General features: G+C 38.8%; 1 protein-coding gene across 1 annotated transcript; it reads right to left on the bottom strand.

Moving 5' to 3' along the window:
* Positions 1–10481: 10481 nt before the first annotated feature.
* Positions 10482–15244, bottom strand: LOC111222586. The gene is made up of 7 exons (XM_022746381.1): positions 15194–15244; positions 14200–14322; positions 13887–14003; positions 13544–13600; positions 12160–12324; positions 10889–11002; positions 10482–10715 (listed from the first exon to the last, which is right to left on the bottom strand). The coding sequence occupies exons 2-7, from the start codon at positions 14320–14322 to the stop codon at positions 10668–10670; spliced, it is 624 nt and encodes a 207-aa protein (XP_022602102.1). The 5' UTR covers positions 15194–15244; the 3' UTR covers positions 10482–10667.
* Positions 15245–16584: the final 1340 nt, after the last annotated feature.

Here is a 16584-nt window from a genome sequence, read left to right as displayed (position 1 = left end):
GACTTTCTCAATGGCCTTGTTTTTTTATAGCATTAAAGACTTTTTTGATATTGGATAATAGGAGGGAGTATAATATGAAACAAAGACCCCCAGTTGGATTTGAACCAGGGACATTTTAATTTCAGTATATAGTATGCATCATACCCCCAAGGCCAAAAAGACACTCTGTCACTCTTGAAAGCTCTCCAGTGTAATTTGACTTACTGTGCTCCATGGTACAGTACTTCTGTTGGCAGTAGAGGCCTTAAGCTGACTTGCTTGTCTGCTGCTACTATGTGTTTTTTCAGGGGTGTTAATGTAGGGATCAGTGTGTACAATGTCATGCCAAAGAGCTAAGAATAGCAGAGACCAAATACCATGACTACAATGTTCTGGATATGTGGGTCAAAGAGAGAGAGCAAGATGAAGATGATGTTACATGTGTAAAAATGGAAATTGGATGTAACAGCTAGAGTCTTGTGCTGTATGTGTTGCAGAGGCAGGGTTGGTATGGGTCAGCTGTGTGTGTGTGTGTGTGTGGATGTCACAGCAACTTTATTTGAAGTGCCAAATGTTCCTCAGACCATGGATCTTGGAATAATCCTTAGTTATGAATTCTTTTTTTTTTTTCATTTGCATTTACTTCTGAAGCCTGTCTTCCAGCTCCACCAGCAGGTTGACATTTCTAGTTGAGAATGAACTGTCCGAACATCTGCTGGATGGACTACCATGCACTGTGGTGCAGACATTGATAGTTTTTGTGACCTTGCACCATTATCTGATCAAAATTTCAATTTGTCCAATACTTTGATTTATGTATCTGAGTATTTTATTTATGATTAGCATTACATCCTCATAGAGCTGCTAGCATGGCTGCAAACTCCAGTTTCTCTCCACCCAGCTGTGTTACAGCTGGGAAAGATGCCCATTCCTTAAGAGATACAAGGAAAGCTGTAAAGAAAATAACAAGATGCATTCATATTAAATAAGTTACATGCCTTTGTGGTGTATTGTTGCAGTGCTTCTGCTGGCAGAGAGATTATGTTGAATCCACCTTGTTAGATCTGTGCTGGAAGGTAAAGTGCAGAACTTAAGCTATATGTTAATAATCAACAGCTCAACAAGTGTCCCTGTGGTGGCTGCTTTATTATGTCACACTGGCAGTGCAGTCATTGTGATGTTTGGTGTGTGTGCACATGCATGCCACTGGGAAATATGACCTTGAGTGTCAGTAAATATAACCGCAAGTGTCAGTTTCATGCATTTAGGATTATAAAGTGCAGTGTTATAAAATCTCACATCACATCTGGAGAATATGTTTTTGTTTGACCTCACTGCAAGGCATGTTTTCTACATTAACCACTTTTTCTTATTTGATTTTGATAACTTTGTTTTTTTTTTATTTGTAACTACCTCTTTGAACTACCTTTTTAACTTTTTAACTGATTCAGCAACTGTGTCTTTAAAAATGCTGTTATTTCTTTTTCTTGTTTAAAAATATGATGTTTAAATGATATTTGTAATATTTTAAAAATATGATGAGGTTTGACACAACTATTATTTATTAAAATTAGCCCTAGGCCTTTTAATTGTTTCATGAATAGTCCCAGAACGCGATGTGTTTCCAAAACTTGCAGCTGTGCTGTGTGTGTGCCAAGGGAGACCCTTCTCCTTTGCATGCAACTAGCACAGTACGTGAGCTGTGTCACCAGTGAATGGAAACACTGAAAGCCACTACATGTTGAGTATACATGTGGTATATTGCAACTTTCCACACACCACACTCAAATACTAAAAGCACTATATTAAATATAAAAATGAAAGTTGTATAATATGGTGCATCTGCAGCTATTTTTGTATAAAACATTACAGTTGAGCTAGGACTAATCTATTAAATTATTACTTTTAAAAACAAATGACCTCTGTCACTTTCAATCTGTTCTGTCTGGTTTTGAATGGCGAGCTCACCTGAAAAACTACAGTTTGTAACTGTTTGCAATATTTTTTTTGATATACATTTTTTACATACTTTCAGTAGGCACCAAAATTGGCTTTGCAATAAGATATTAACTTGTAGTTACTGCCACAAGACTTTATTTAAAAATGGTTCACTATGTGATGGTGTGTGTTGCAGTAGTATTTCCGTTGCACAGTTGCCAGAGAACATGTACTACCGTCCTGTGGTCTGTCAGAGGGGTGGCTGTAACTTTAGCCTGCTGTAGAGATGAAAAAGCATGACAAGCACATGGTGCGGAAGGGTGGAGAAATGGCTTAGTATGGAGTTGTCAACAAAGCGTCAGCCGGAGGGCGGCTCATACTCTTGACACTGGAAAAGCTTCCCTGTGTAGAATTAAAGCAGATAGAAATATTTCCAGGTAAATCACAGCTTTCTTCTTCAGCGCATCCACAGTTCCTTGTGTGCAACTGTAACAATTCAGTGGAAAACTCTGGAAAACTCAAAACTTAAAGTTGACAAATGAAGCCAATTATTGCTTTAATTACAGATCCAGTTTGACATATACCATGTACTGCACTGACAACCTTGGGTTCAGGAGTTCACCCTTAAACTCCACAATTCAAGATCACTGCAAAAGATTTTGAGCAAGAAGCAGCATCTTTTGTCTATTTTGTAACAGACCATGATCATGACCTCTGACCCTCCTGCAGGAAAAAGACAAAAGAAGTAAGTTACCTTAGAGAAGGGTTAACCCTGTACTAATGACAGACCCAATCCTGTGCTAATTTTGTTTCATAATGACAACTTTACTGCACACATGTAATTGAAAAAATGACTTCCCTGATACCATCTTCTTATGATGTGAATAGAAATAATGGATCTATTTGTTACACTTCTGTGGTCTCATGTTGGTTCTCTGTGGGCTGGTCACAGTCCCCCTCCATAACAGGTCATGGAGATTCTGACGTTAGATGCCAGTGCTCCTTATAAGCACCTGTCCCTTTGCATCACGGCACACTCCCAATATGAAAAGCGTGTGATTGTTTTCCGAATGAGACAGTGTGCGTAGATAGTAGACTGGGACTATATAGACCCCATGGAGGTTCTTTTTTCCTTTCAACTGCAAACAAGCCCTGGTAACACTCTGCACACAGCGAGTTCTTCACTGGAGACCACAGTTTAGTGTGGCTTTGTTGCTTTTCTCCCAATATAACATGGAGGTAAGGAATATTTATTTCTATCTTTAACATTTTCAAGAAATCTTCTGCTATAAAGATAGTAAACACTACTATGACTTTACTTTCACTCATATATTAATCAGGTAACTGTTTGCTCATTATTGGGATGGTGGCTGTTCATTTTTGTTCTTTATAGTAGCTGATTGTGAACATGTATTGACAGTTGTGCAAATTGAAAGTATGCATCTATTATCTTGTTGAAGTGCTTGCAATGAATGGTTCTACATGGTTTAAAGGTCCCATATTGTAGAAAATTAGATGTCTTTTTTGATTATAAAGCAGGTCTAGGTGCTACAGAAATACTGTGAAAATATCAGTGCTCAATCCTTGCAGAAACTGTGCCTTAAAACAAGTTATGTTAATTGCTGAGAATACGGTACCTGAGAACATGTTAAAAATGCAGCTTGTTCGTTGGTGCACCGTTAGCACCCGCTTGTTAACGTTTCTCTCATTGTCAGCTCAAGATCAAACATGGACAAGCTACCACTAGCTAAGCACCAGGCCTCTCATATCAGACATTATGGTAAGGCTTAGGGGTTAGGGTTACAGTTGAAACCCCATGTGCGTTTCAATTCTATTATTCCAATTGATTGACATGATTGTTTTCGTAGCAAAATAAAGTTGAAATTAAGCAACAACTCATTATCATTATAAAATGATGGTATAAAACCAAGATTCACAACATCATTAGTAGTTAACTAGGTACATCCTTTCTTTGTCTCTTCTACTATTTTTAAATGTCCTGTGATTGTCAGAGATAACAGAAATACACAACTTCTGTGTATAGAACGAATTAGAGTTAACATCTTCTCTTCCTGGAGCACAGTCACAACAATAGCTCCTTAAAACGCATTGTCAGGACTTCTGTAAATTTGTGATACCTCCATCATGGCCCACCCAGACGCTTTGTTTGTTAAGATGAAATGCCATCCACTTCCATACGGGGTTATAGCTAGGGTCAAGGCTTATGGACAACATGACTTAGAATAAAACAAATATGGGACCTGTAAACTGTCTGTAGCATAAGACAGAAAACTTCTTGTGTATGTACACTGTGCCATTCTTCTGTTTAATCTTGTTACCTAAGCAGAAATAACTGCTACTGACTGAGCTCTGTACTCTCCAGGCATCACCCTATGCCCAGGTAGGTAGTAGCCACACAACATCACTATTGATGAGTCTGAACCTCCAACGAGAACGAGCTGAGTTCTGTGACTGCGTGGTCAGACAGAGACAGAGCCCAGGTCAACTCTACCCCGCACACAAGTGAGCAACATAAACGGCTTTTATTATTGCAAGCAACCATATCCACATGTACTTATTGAAGAAATGTTAGAGTGTTGTTTATATTGGTTATTTTTTGTCGTATATGATTTTATGCAGCATCTCACCTATAGTTGGTCTTTGCTCCCGCAGGTGTGTCCTGGCAGCTTCCAGTCCAGTGCTGGCATCTATCTTGTCCTCTACTGGGGCGCTGGTGGAATTGCAGGCACCATGTCTATCTGGCTCTGTGCTGGCACTTATTTTGGACTACATTTATACAGGGACTTTGCCTTACACTCACAGCCATCAACATTATTACAGTCTGCTCAGTGCTGCCTGCCACCTGCAGATGGATGAACTGCAGGAGTCTCTCAAAGCTTGGCAACGGACTGAGGTGAATGATGCAGATAAAACAAATGCTTCCACTGGAACTGTGAACCAGCCATATGCAAGTTCCCTGGAGAGAGGGGATCATCAATATTCAGCCAATGTGGAAACATGTGATGAAGCTCAGATACACTCAGTCAGTAGAGATTCCTGTATTAAATGCGGAGAAACGGATACATGTGGAGCTAGCAGTATAAACGGTGCAAACCGCCGTAGTAGAAGAGATGTAAGTACTTTAAGTGATGTCAGCATGTGTTGTAGTACATCTGAGCCCTGTACTGAAAGTCATGGAAATACAGGTAACTGGAGACAAGTAACTATTCTGACACCTCAGGATTTGATTCAAAATATCCCTTGCACCGCTGAAGTGCATGGAGTGTCTAAAGTGGACAAAGAGGTGCAAAGGGATCAGTTTCATTCAGCTGGCACTGTAATACCAGAGAAGGCTTGGCAGAAGAGAACAGAAGGGGATCTAGTGAGGACAGATGAGGACAGGAAGAACTCCTGTTCATCCTCTCCCTCATCACCACATCCGTGCTGTGGGGCAGTGCCTGTCATCCGTCACAGCAGCAGAGCAGCTATGCTTCAGCTGGCAGAAGTTTCTGCAGTGCCTCCTTACCATCCAGTATCCCAGCTCTCAGTCAACTCCAGCCGGGCCCCTGTCTCACAATCAGCAAGCATAGACAATGACAGCATTGATCAAGGTATTACTACTAAACACAAAAATCACTATGAGGTACAGAATCAGGATTACGAAAACAAAAAAACCCACACTGGAACACAGTGTTGGGATTACCAGAATAGTTCAGATCAATGTGCAATGCAGGCTTTATGTTACAAATCCAGTGCAGATCAATCTGACACACTAGAACAGGATTACAACAGCAGCAATGTAGGTTGTTTTATGAAACAGAATGATGAACAATTGGACAACACATTATCCCACATTACAGACCTTAATGACCACCATGCTCATTGTGATTTATTTCAGAATAAGAATCACACAAAACATCTTAGAGATGATTCAGTGACACAGAATAAGGTTTGCAGTGATTTCATCAGGGGATTTAAGAATAAAACTGAGCTCAGTTTTGATGATTTGCCGTCCAAACATCAGTCACTGGATTGGTCTGATTGCCACGATGTTTCAATGTCAGCTGGAGCAGAGGAGCTCTCACAATATCCAAGAACTATGCAGGACTCAGACACAAGAAGTGACTCTCACTGTGAAGATTGTTGTCCCACTGGAAATACCAAAGAGGAACACAGTTACTCTAGCAGGTGTCCAGCTGAAATCAATAGACAGGACCTCCACTGTAACGTCTATGGACCTAAGACAGATTGGTACCCAAAAGACAACAGAGGCACAGTTATGGAAGACGAAAGACAGAGTTCTGATGTTTGTCTACCTTTCTCTACTACACCAGAATCAAATTTGGATAATGTGACTGGCGGTTTCTTTGCCTTTGAACGGCGCACCTCTCTGGACCATGAAAAGATCTCAGACACTGAAATCACAGAGCCACACTTAACTTTTACAATGCCTGTGGACAGCAACATGTCTGACTCAATATATAGTCTTGCGGGGCAGTCATACCATGGGCATCTTCATTATCACTGCCTACCCCAGGAGGACACGCACTTCATGCACGAAGACTCTGATCACAAATGCTCCCACACCAGCCACCCCGATCATTCTGACCAGTCCAGTGATGAGGAGGAGGCAATGAGCTTATCCAGTCCAGGTCACAGTCCTCTGAGGCAGCACTATGCTACAGCAACGACAGACCAGGTTCTACTACTGGACATTAGCGCCAAACCTGCTGAAATGCATGTGTCCCATGGATCTGAAGAAGAGGAGAGAAGTGGCACATTTGGAAATGGAGTCAGGAATAATGACAAAGGACAGAGGAATGAAGGAGGAGTTGACAAGAGAAAAATTAGAGCCAGAACAAAATTTGGGGCTGAGAGTTTTGATGAAGGTGACACTCAATCTTGGGTTGCAGCGACAAATGTTGGAGAAGGAAAATCTGTTGGTAAAGCCCAAAGTAGGCCAGGAGCTGGCGCCATACATAAAGCTGGGGCTGTGGAGGAGGTTTCCAACCCTAAAGAGGGTGAGAACCAGAGCCGTACCCTGACAGTCTGTTCACCCCTTAGTGTGCCAGACACTGTACAAGCATCCAGGTCATCTACCTTGTCTGTCTGCATAGCTCCTACCCTTTCAGCCAGCATGCCAACAAATATATCAGCTCATCTGTCAACTCCTCTTCACCAACCTTTCCAGTGTTCTCTGTGTGACCGTTCCTTCAGCCAGCGAGGCTCTCTGAATAGACATGTGCGGAGCCACCTTGGCGTACGGCCTTTCCCCTGCCCCTGCTGCCCTATGACCTTTTCACGCCAGTACCGTGTCACAGAGCACATGCGTGTTCACCAGCGGTGTACCCTGAGGAATGACTTTCACAAGCCCCCTACTTCTTCAATTTGAGACTATGCGGCGACATCGCAAAAGTGAAGTGTATTTTCCTGTCTTTCTATGACAGTATTATTCAAATGTTTTTGTTTGTTTTCAGTAGTTTAGGATAACAATAATTTTCTTCCATATTTTGCAAATACATCTGAGATGGAAGAGAATTAGGGCATTTTTGAGATTAAGATCTGAGATTAATTTCAGAATTCATGGGTTTGTATACTCTCTGGAGGCCAACAATGGGAGTTAATCCTGTTAATGTTGTAGTGCAATAAAATTGGCCATTCCAAATAAGAAAAAATAAAGAATATATAGTAAACAAATAAATTGCTCAAAGCAGCTATAATCTATATTTTTATTTTAACAATTGAAAACAACTACTTTTTTATGTGAATGTTTAAATTATCACCCCATTCTTCCTGCAGATCTTTGTCTCTCAGCAAATGTTTTAGGTTTTACAGTCGACAACTTTACTGTTTTGCCAGAGCCAAAGATTTCCCTCAGGAGTTGGTAGAGACCAAAAAGAGAGATAAGAGAGTAAATATTGAGCCTACATTCAGCAGGTGGCCTGACACAGGACTCCAAATGAATGGTAATGTTTCTCTGTCTCTGCTAGATGTGTAAATAGGCAATTGTTTGCTACCAAAAAACATGCTTGTTTTTTCTTTGTTTTTTCTTTGTTGTTTTCAAAAGAGTTTGTTTTCAGAGAGTTTATTCTTCTCTAGCAAGTATTTACTGCAGTCCACAGCAGAAAAGATGGGCTATAATTAAAATGTTAATAATAAAGAAAATAAAAATAAAATTATGACCAGAGGTATACATACATACATACATACAGTACATACATACATACATACATACATACATACATACATACAGTACATACATAATGTACTCTCATTTTAATGCGTCTTCCTACCTTAACATGTTAACACAATGTTGGTAGCTAATTTGTGGCCAGATTTACACACATGACTCCATTCCATTCAGTGCTATAGAGTACCCGTAATCAGTAGGCACTCCAGTGTAATAACCACAAGGACAGACTATAGACTATATTTTCACTGGCAGCTGATAGTTGCAAATCCATAACCACAAATTTCCACATTTCAGAACTATAGCAAAGATGATTACACTATTGTGAATACTGTTTTTCCTGAGGTGATACTTTTTTTAGGCACCTGCTTCGTCAGCAGGACGTCTGAGTGTGACTCAGCAAACCCAAAAACAGTACAGACAGTGTCTCAAACCATGGTGAGTACAGTTTGATCACAGTCCACCATACACAGAGATATAACACTTGCAAATTATGTATGAAGTTACTTCACACTGTATTTCTCTTGAGTTTACACAGTACATCCTAAACAGTTACCAGTTGTCTTTCACATGTCAGATGTGACTCATATTCCCTGTTTGGACTGTGTAGGCTGTCAAACTGTGCTCATAAAGTGGCAAATGGCAAATGTAATTATCATATGACAAAAACAATTTTAATGGCATTTCCATTCCTTAATTTATGCATGTCCATATGGTGTGTAATCTAGAGGACACAAAAAAACTAGAGATTAATTACAACTGCTTTTTTAAATTAAAATCGATAGAGAAAGCTTGTCCTCGTAGATCTATTGTTATGTATGTCTAATGTACAGTGTGTATTTGACAAGATGTGATGGACTCAATTTTAGATACATTTTTTGTTGCTTTTTCTTAGCTATATTTTGGTTATGAACACATGAACTTCATGTGTTTGTATGCACGTTTGATTTGTATTATTCTCTACTCAAAGTGAAAATGTGAAATTGACCTTTTTTCTTATGACAATATTAAATTAAATAAAAAACAGAACCAGAAACTATTCTGTCAAGTCTAGTCTGTACAGACAAATGTATTCTAACTTTTAGTCTGTTTTCCTTTTATTTTGGTAAATTGAATCCAAAATCAAAATGTCACCTAAAAGGCTTTTTGCAAACATATGGTGACAAAAAACATAGCACTCCCTGTTCTCTGTGTCTCAAATGCTGTCCCCTGTAAGGGAGTACAGTACATTGAGTATCACAGTGCATGTACTTAACAAAGGTGCTGCTGAAACATGAGCTGACATGGTAAATAATAAATAAAAGTTCCAAGGGCAGCCATGATGTTCTGTGCATGTTCTGCCAAAACTTGCCAAACTTCTACTGTAAGAGACAGGTGGAAGGTAGAAAAGGATCACATCGTTCAGATCGTAAAAACACAGAAAACAGTTAATCAGAGGTGACATGTTTGTGGTTGGAGTTGTTCACATTATATTTTCACATTTTCATGTTTAGTCTTTCCCACTCTGTTGTTTGAATATAAAAAGTTTTCTCTCTACTCATAAAATGTATGTTTCCATTTGGTAATAATGGTTTTAAGATGTTGGCAAACCAAATTGTTCCAAGGAGTTTTCGTATTATAAGCCAAAAGCACAAATTTGTAACGCCTCTGGAATTATAAATGTTAATTAGTCATTAATGGTTAATAATTTTGAGATTTATAACACTGCAGCACTTTCAAAAGGTAGTCAAACAGTTGCCTGATAATAAGACTGAATTCCATTTGGAATACAGTATTTGAAATGCTGAAAAATTGGAGAGGTCAGAAGTGATTCAGAGGTCTGGAAGCAAACTGATCCACTGGAGTGGTTTAAGACAAAGCAAATAATATCATGCTGACTGAGTATAAGCACTAGTTGGAGAGGAAGTTCTCTCAATATGGGGTCATGACTGATCTATCAGGTATTAGTAAAGGACCTATAGCCCATTTATAAAGCGCAATGTAAGATGATACAAAATTAGTATTTACAAAGTTTGCCTTTATGTTTTTTTTTTGTTTTTTAATCTGGTACTGTGACAAGAGCACTAGCATCCTTACCCCAGTTTGAGCCTGCCCTTGACTCATAACTTGATTACTTTTCAGAAATTAAAACTACAGAAGTTTTTTTGAACAATCTCAGGAGGACATTGGTTTCATCCAGACTTTTGTCCTGTGGTGTAGTCACATAAACATAATGTGAAACTAGGTCAGTAAATGCCAGACTGCAGAGTAAGTAGCAGTTAATAGTCTATGCGGTGGGGAAAGTTGGATGCCATCATCCAGGTGATTCTGGTGGCAAATGTTTAAAAGAAAAACTATTGTAATAGATCAGAGAAACACCACAAGGCAACACATATCACATATACATATACAATCTATATTGCAATGTCTACAATGACCACAACATGCTAGTGAGAACTGGGTAGTATTTAGGGAGTCAAATATTATGTTGTGTCCACTAAGAGAAATATTTTGCTGTCTTTGTATGCTTCCTATTTCTTCTCTCTGTACAATTTGTCTGCAGGCCTCCGTCTTGTCCTCGTCATTCAGCTGGAGTTTCAGGTGGTGCAGTAGTCATCACTACAATGGCCTAAAGAGAGGAGAAAGAAGAGCACTCTCATGGTTGCCTTAACTGGTCGTAAGTCATGTTGCAACTTTGTTTAAGCCTAGCAAATATTGTGACATAGTCTCTCAGTGACCTGTCACACACAGGTCTCAGCACTGTGTGTTATGTGTGTGGAGGTGTTTTTTATGTGGTTTTACCTGGCTGTTTGTGGAACGCAGAGCAGCACCGGCCAGAGTTGACATTACAATGAAAATAATTGCACCAACAAAACTGTAGAATACAAAGGTCGCCTCCACAACCAATCCCATGGCCTAGACAAAGACACACACACACACACACACACACACACACATACACACACACACACAATCTAAAAAATACAGTCTGACAAAAACATACAACTGATTTGAATTAAATGAAATGAAATTTTGTGTACACATATTTGGGCCACACTGAAACGTATTACACCGTCAGATGATTATCATTTTTCAAAAATAATGTGTGGTGGCTAAATTATTTGATATTAAATAAATACATCATTTAAAACATGAGTTAATCATAGGAAAACAGAAAACTACAGGCAAAATACAGCAAACTGCTGTTTCCCAGTGAACGCAAACTCAACAATTCCTCCTTGTTTATTTGTTGTCTCAATTCAGTGTTATGGGGGGTACAATGGTACAGTAGTTAACACTGTCACCTCACAGCAAGGAGGGTCTGGGTACAAACTCACTGGTCAGCTGGGGCCTTTTCTGTGAAGTTTGCATGTTCTCCTTTTGCCTTCAGGTTAGGTTCAACTGGTGACTCTACATTACTCAAATGTGAGAATGGTTGTCTGTGATTGTGCCTTGTGATTGCCTGGTGTACCCTGCCTCTAAAATTAATCTCAACATTTACTCCAGAATTTTCAGATTTTAATTTCTTGCAGCCTTGCTTTTATAAGTAGGTTTTTAATGTGAAAATACATAGATCAAGTGTATGGAAAAAAGAAGCAACTAGAATTATACTATGAAAACATTATTAATGTTAAAAGAATAGAAACTCAGAGTGCAGAGTGGTGAGCATTACTTGTCTGTTACAGTAATTGAATAACAGCTTTTAGGGAAATATTATGTTTGTTTGTTTTTTAAATGTTTTTATTGGACTATGTGTGCTTTTTAAATACTATCTTTTATATGCTGGACGCTATGATATATATGAATGTGCTTTGAGCTAACAACAAATGAAATATTTAAAATGTATCATGCGCTGTTTGTCGGTCCTCAAGTGTCACAAATCCTGAAAGGCTGACCATCTGAGGGTGAAGTTTTTGACACCAAGATACACAAACTGTATGTCGTTTACGAGCCTTAATTCAACAAAGAAATCTAAAAGCTAAAACTTGCTTTAGATTTGCTGTCAAGATTATAATGGACACTACTTTCAAGAGAAACAAAAAATACAAACAAACTATAAAAATTATAATCACCTCATGAGATGATGTCCATGCTACATCATCATTCTCTGTTGTATCGTCTTCAGGAAAGTCATAGTGCCTGACGTAGTGGCTGTGTATTAATTCGGGCAGGATGTGCAAAATAGTCCAAAATACCCCAAGTATTGTCACAACACTCAGAGCCAACGATATGGTGACCTACATGTAGACACCAGCAGAGACAGATGAAGGACAAAGAGACAGAAACTTACAAATATTGGCAATACTTCATACAGTACAGTGGCAAGAAAAATGTATGTGAACCCTTTGGAATTCACCTGGTTTTCTGCACTAATTGATCATAAAATATGATCTGATCTTTGTCTAAGTCACAAATGTAGACTAACACAGCGTCCTTAATGTAATATTACGATTTGCGTATGGTAGACTTATGAACAGAGATGTGAACCAGCTCCAGTCTCCAATCTCTCCAAGCTCGTTTAAGCCTTTAGCTGTTACTGTGGGGTTATTTGTTACATTACTGATCATTCTACATTTGCACTTTTGGAGACACCTTAGCTGGACGCCCACTTCGAGGGAGAATAGCCACAGAACTAAATCATCTAAATTGATAGACAGTTTCTCTGACTGTGGACTAATGAGTATCTAAACTCTTTGAGATGACTTAATAACTCTTTCAGCTTTATACAAATCAACAGTTCTTGATTGCAAGTCCCCTGAGATCTTTTTTGAGAGGCATAGTTCACATTGGCAGATGCCTCCTGTAAGTAGCAAGCTCAAAATGCTTAAATGTTTTTTTATAAGTCAAAGTAGCTCTAACCCATCCATTCATGGGTCATCGATTGAACTCCAGGTATCCCAACTCCTGACTCCAATCAGCTTTCGTTAATGTCATTGACTGAGGGGTTCACATACTCTTTTCAACCTGCACTGTATCTGTTTGAATGATGTTTTCAATATGGACAAAAACAACACAATGATTTGTGTGATATTAGATAAATTAGATTGTGCTTGTTCATTATTGTAACTTGGGTGAAGACCTGACCATATTTTGGATACATTCAAACATAAATGGAGGTAATTCCAAAGCATTGACTTATTTTTTCTTGCCACTCTATATAGACAAGATGGGAGCCCTGCAAACAAATCAGTTAATTATACTGTTTCATTGATCAATAGAGTGACTGACTGACAACTAAATAAATTGTGGATTTTGTAGTCGGCTTTATGTACTTTTAAGAGCTCTTAAACAAGTAATTCAAATGTTTAGTGGGAAAAACCATATCAGTCAAACTATTTTTATATGTCTGAATGCATGTCTGGATGGGATTTTTAATCAACTGTCTTATCTGCAGAGCTCTCTTGGTCCTTCTTGGAAAGCTTGCCGGTATCACTTCAAAAATAATACAATACTTACTGTTTTCTTGGTCGGGTTGTGCTCTGTCACAATATACAGAATCCCACATATCATGAACTGTAAGAGGAGGAGGAGAAACATTGTATTATTATCTTTCTCAAAAATGTTTTCAGATACCAAAATAGTGCAATAGATTTTATAAACTGGACAATTGATGGTGCTTAACTTCTGAGTTAAAATTACAACCAGCCCTCGATCAAATCCTGTATAAACTGTTACTATTTGTCAGTTGATAAATTGGCAGAATATAAAAAAATAAAACAAATAGTTGAGTAAAATTCTGACTCCATGTGCTGCTATGATCCACTGATTAATAATATAAATAACAATCGTCTCTACCAACCAGTGTTCCCAGCAAGAACCCAGGCGGGATGGCTGTCCATATAGGTTGACCAGCGCTGTCTCCCACTATTGCAATGGAAAGGATAAAAAAGGAGGCGCCCAAGACCAGCACAATGATCTGACAGGGAATCAAAAACAATGTTTAACATGACCTCTGCAATTCTATTTTATTTTATTTTTATTTTCTGTGACAATAGAAGGATTAATCGGGACTTTAAATGGTTATTAAATTTGTCAACAGGGGAAATACAGATATGCATCATAAGCACTATTTGATAAATAATAATTTGAGTGTGTGAGTGTGTGTGTCTCACGCCAATAATCTTCGGTTGCCCCTTAATGAAGCGGTGTAAAGGTTTGCTGCCCCCCACTGTGGTGCTTTGCAGACTTGCATTATTCCCACCTGGTCCACCCATACAGTAGAGCTCAGCAGACATCTTATGGACAAACACACAGACATAGACTGAAACATTAACATGGGCGTTCACTTATATTCGTTGCGTCCATGTTACACTAAAATGAGTCAAGTTAGGTCTAAATTTATCTATAGGTCTATTCCTGGATAAACTGAACAGTCACAATCTAGCAAAATCACCTCTAGATCCAAACTCCATTTGAACAATTTTATCTGTTTTATTCAGATTTCATGTAAATTAGCCTATTTAGTTTGAAATTAGTTTTGATTTATTTCTACTGCAAGCAGTGTACATTACGACATCAGAACGACTTGTTTGTGTGACACATAGGCCTACAACTGTCAACATCACAAAAGTCATATGTTCTTCATTTAAACGGTGTTCCACAACTAGGCCTACAGCTCCCATAAAGCTCTAACAGCATATGGCTGAGAGTCATGGGGTATGAAGTCGTTTAAAAAATATCCGTTATTTTTACCATATGTAAAACAAGGTGTAAAAACGTCCATTACAGCGGTAGATACCAATTTATCTTAGAACATACCACTTGCATAGGCTACAATTTAACCTTGTTAAAAAAACTCTTAATATGAAAACCCACGGAGTTAAGGACGCACAATGGAATAATTTTACAGGCTGGATAGAAAAGAGGTTTATCTGAGGTTTATCTGTGTGTTAGATGAACTTTATCTCCAACAAATCCTGATGTTGACATCAAGCAATCTGTTTTTCCGCCAATCGGCTGAAGTTGCAAACAAGTTTTAGTGTTTTTAAGTCATACTTCGTGAATCGGAGTTGACTGTTTACTGTTAGTGACCATTATAATAGTGCACATTATTTTGTAAGTGTCGCAACCCAGGCAAAGCTGTAAAAAACAAAAGAAGAGCCAGACCTTGTGCAGCTGTGTAGTCGGTGCCGTAGTCCAGTGTTTGCTCGAGTAATGACTCACACTGTTCACATCTGGAGCAGTGTAACACTGATGGGTGATCTGTGAACGATCGGTTTGTTTTGGACTTGAGCTGATTGAGAGCAGATATTTTATTTGCTAATCATCATTTGTGGATAAACTTACTTTATTGTTGTTTACTGTGATGGTGGACATAATTGAAGAAATTGTATCCATATAAAAATGCCCTTAACGTCGTTTTGAAAGGAACTACTTCTTGCATTGACAACTGTTTAGCATGGCGGAGTGATTTGCTGTAAAGAGTGGTGTCTTCAACAAGTCATCAATGAAATTATGAAAGACACTCAGCTGCGAGTCTGTTAGGTATACCTGACTAGAAATAATACAACATACTTCATGAACGATATAATGATCATTTTTTGTGATGAAACTGTTTTAGAGAGGTGGTGAATCAACTCTCCTGCACCATCATTTTGGAGGATGTAGTTTGTGATGCTGTTGAACTGCATTGCATTGCACCAAGAGGTGTTCCTGTTATTAAACCTACCCTAATTTACATAAAACGGGTGGACAAAATAATATTATTACTAGGACAGATTCTGTTCTGTTGTCGAACTCTTGTGTCAAGCAAAGCTGTCCTCTTACTCTTAGCCCCATGACCTAAAATGAGTTGTAATGCACTTATAAGTAACTGTAAAAGACACCACAAAAGAATAGTTACTTGTGTTAATTGCTTGCTTGGTAGGAGTGTGTGACCTTTGAAAAGAAATGATTTTGGAAGTCTCTGAATGAGAACCAAATTGGTCAACTCCTATGAGAGACTCCACCTTTTCTTCACTCCAGTAATAACACAGAGGAGGGGAGGAGGAAGGACGAGCTCTCTCTCTCTTTCTCTCCCTCCCTCCCTCCCTCCCTCCCTGTGTGTGTGTGTGTGTGTGTGTGTGTGTGTGTGTGTGTGTGTGTGTGTGTGTGTGTGTGTGTGTGTGTGTTAGGTTACAAGGGGGCAGGGCTGAAATGGAGAAGTAGAAGGAATGTGGTTAAGATGTTTGAGAGAGAGAGAGGAAAGGAAAGAGACTATATTTCCTGTTTATACAAAACTAACACAATGTGTGCTTTTGTGTTTTCTCATCTATGAAATGGAATTGAGATTTAAAACAAAAAGGGTGGCGAGAAAAGAGAAGTCTGCATTTGGAGGGAACAGGATAATGTGGCGAAGGGAGACAGCTGGAACACAGGGAAAGGGGTTTGACTTAATTTAAAAATTACTTTGTTTGATTAAATGTTTCCTTTCCTCCCTCATGTCGTTTACATCCTTGTCTCCCCCTTTCCTTCCCTCCTTGAAGCTGGACTATAAAGACACCAGAGGAAAAACTGAT

This window comes from Seriola dumerili, unplaced genomic scaffold (genome assembly GCF_002260705.1).
Source record: "Seriola dumerili isolate Sdu_G_001 unplaced genomic scaffold, Sdu_1.0 BDQW01000003.1, whole genome shotgun sequence".
Taxonomy (NCBI): Eukaryota; Metazoa; Chordata; class Actinopteri; order Carangiformes; family Carangidae; genus Seriola; species Seriola dumerili.
This window is presented reverse-complemented; position numbering and strand designations above follow the sequence as displayed.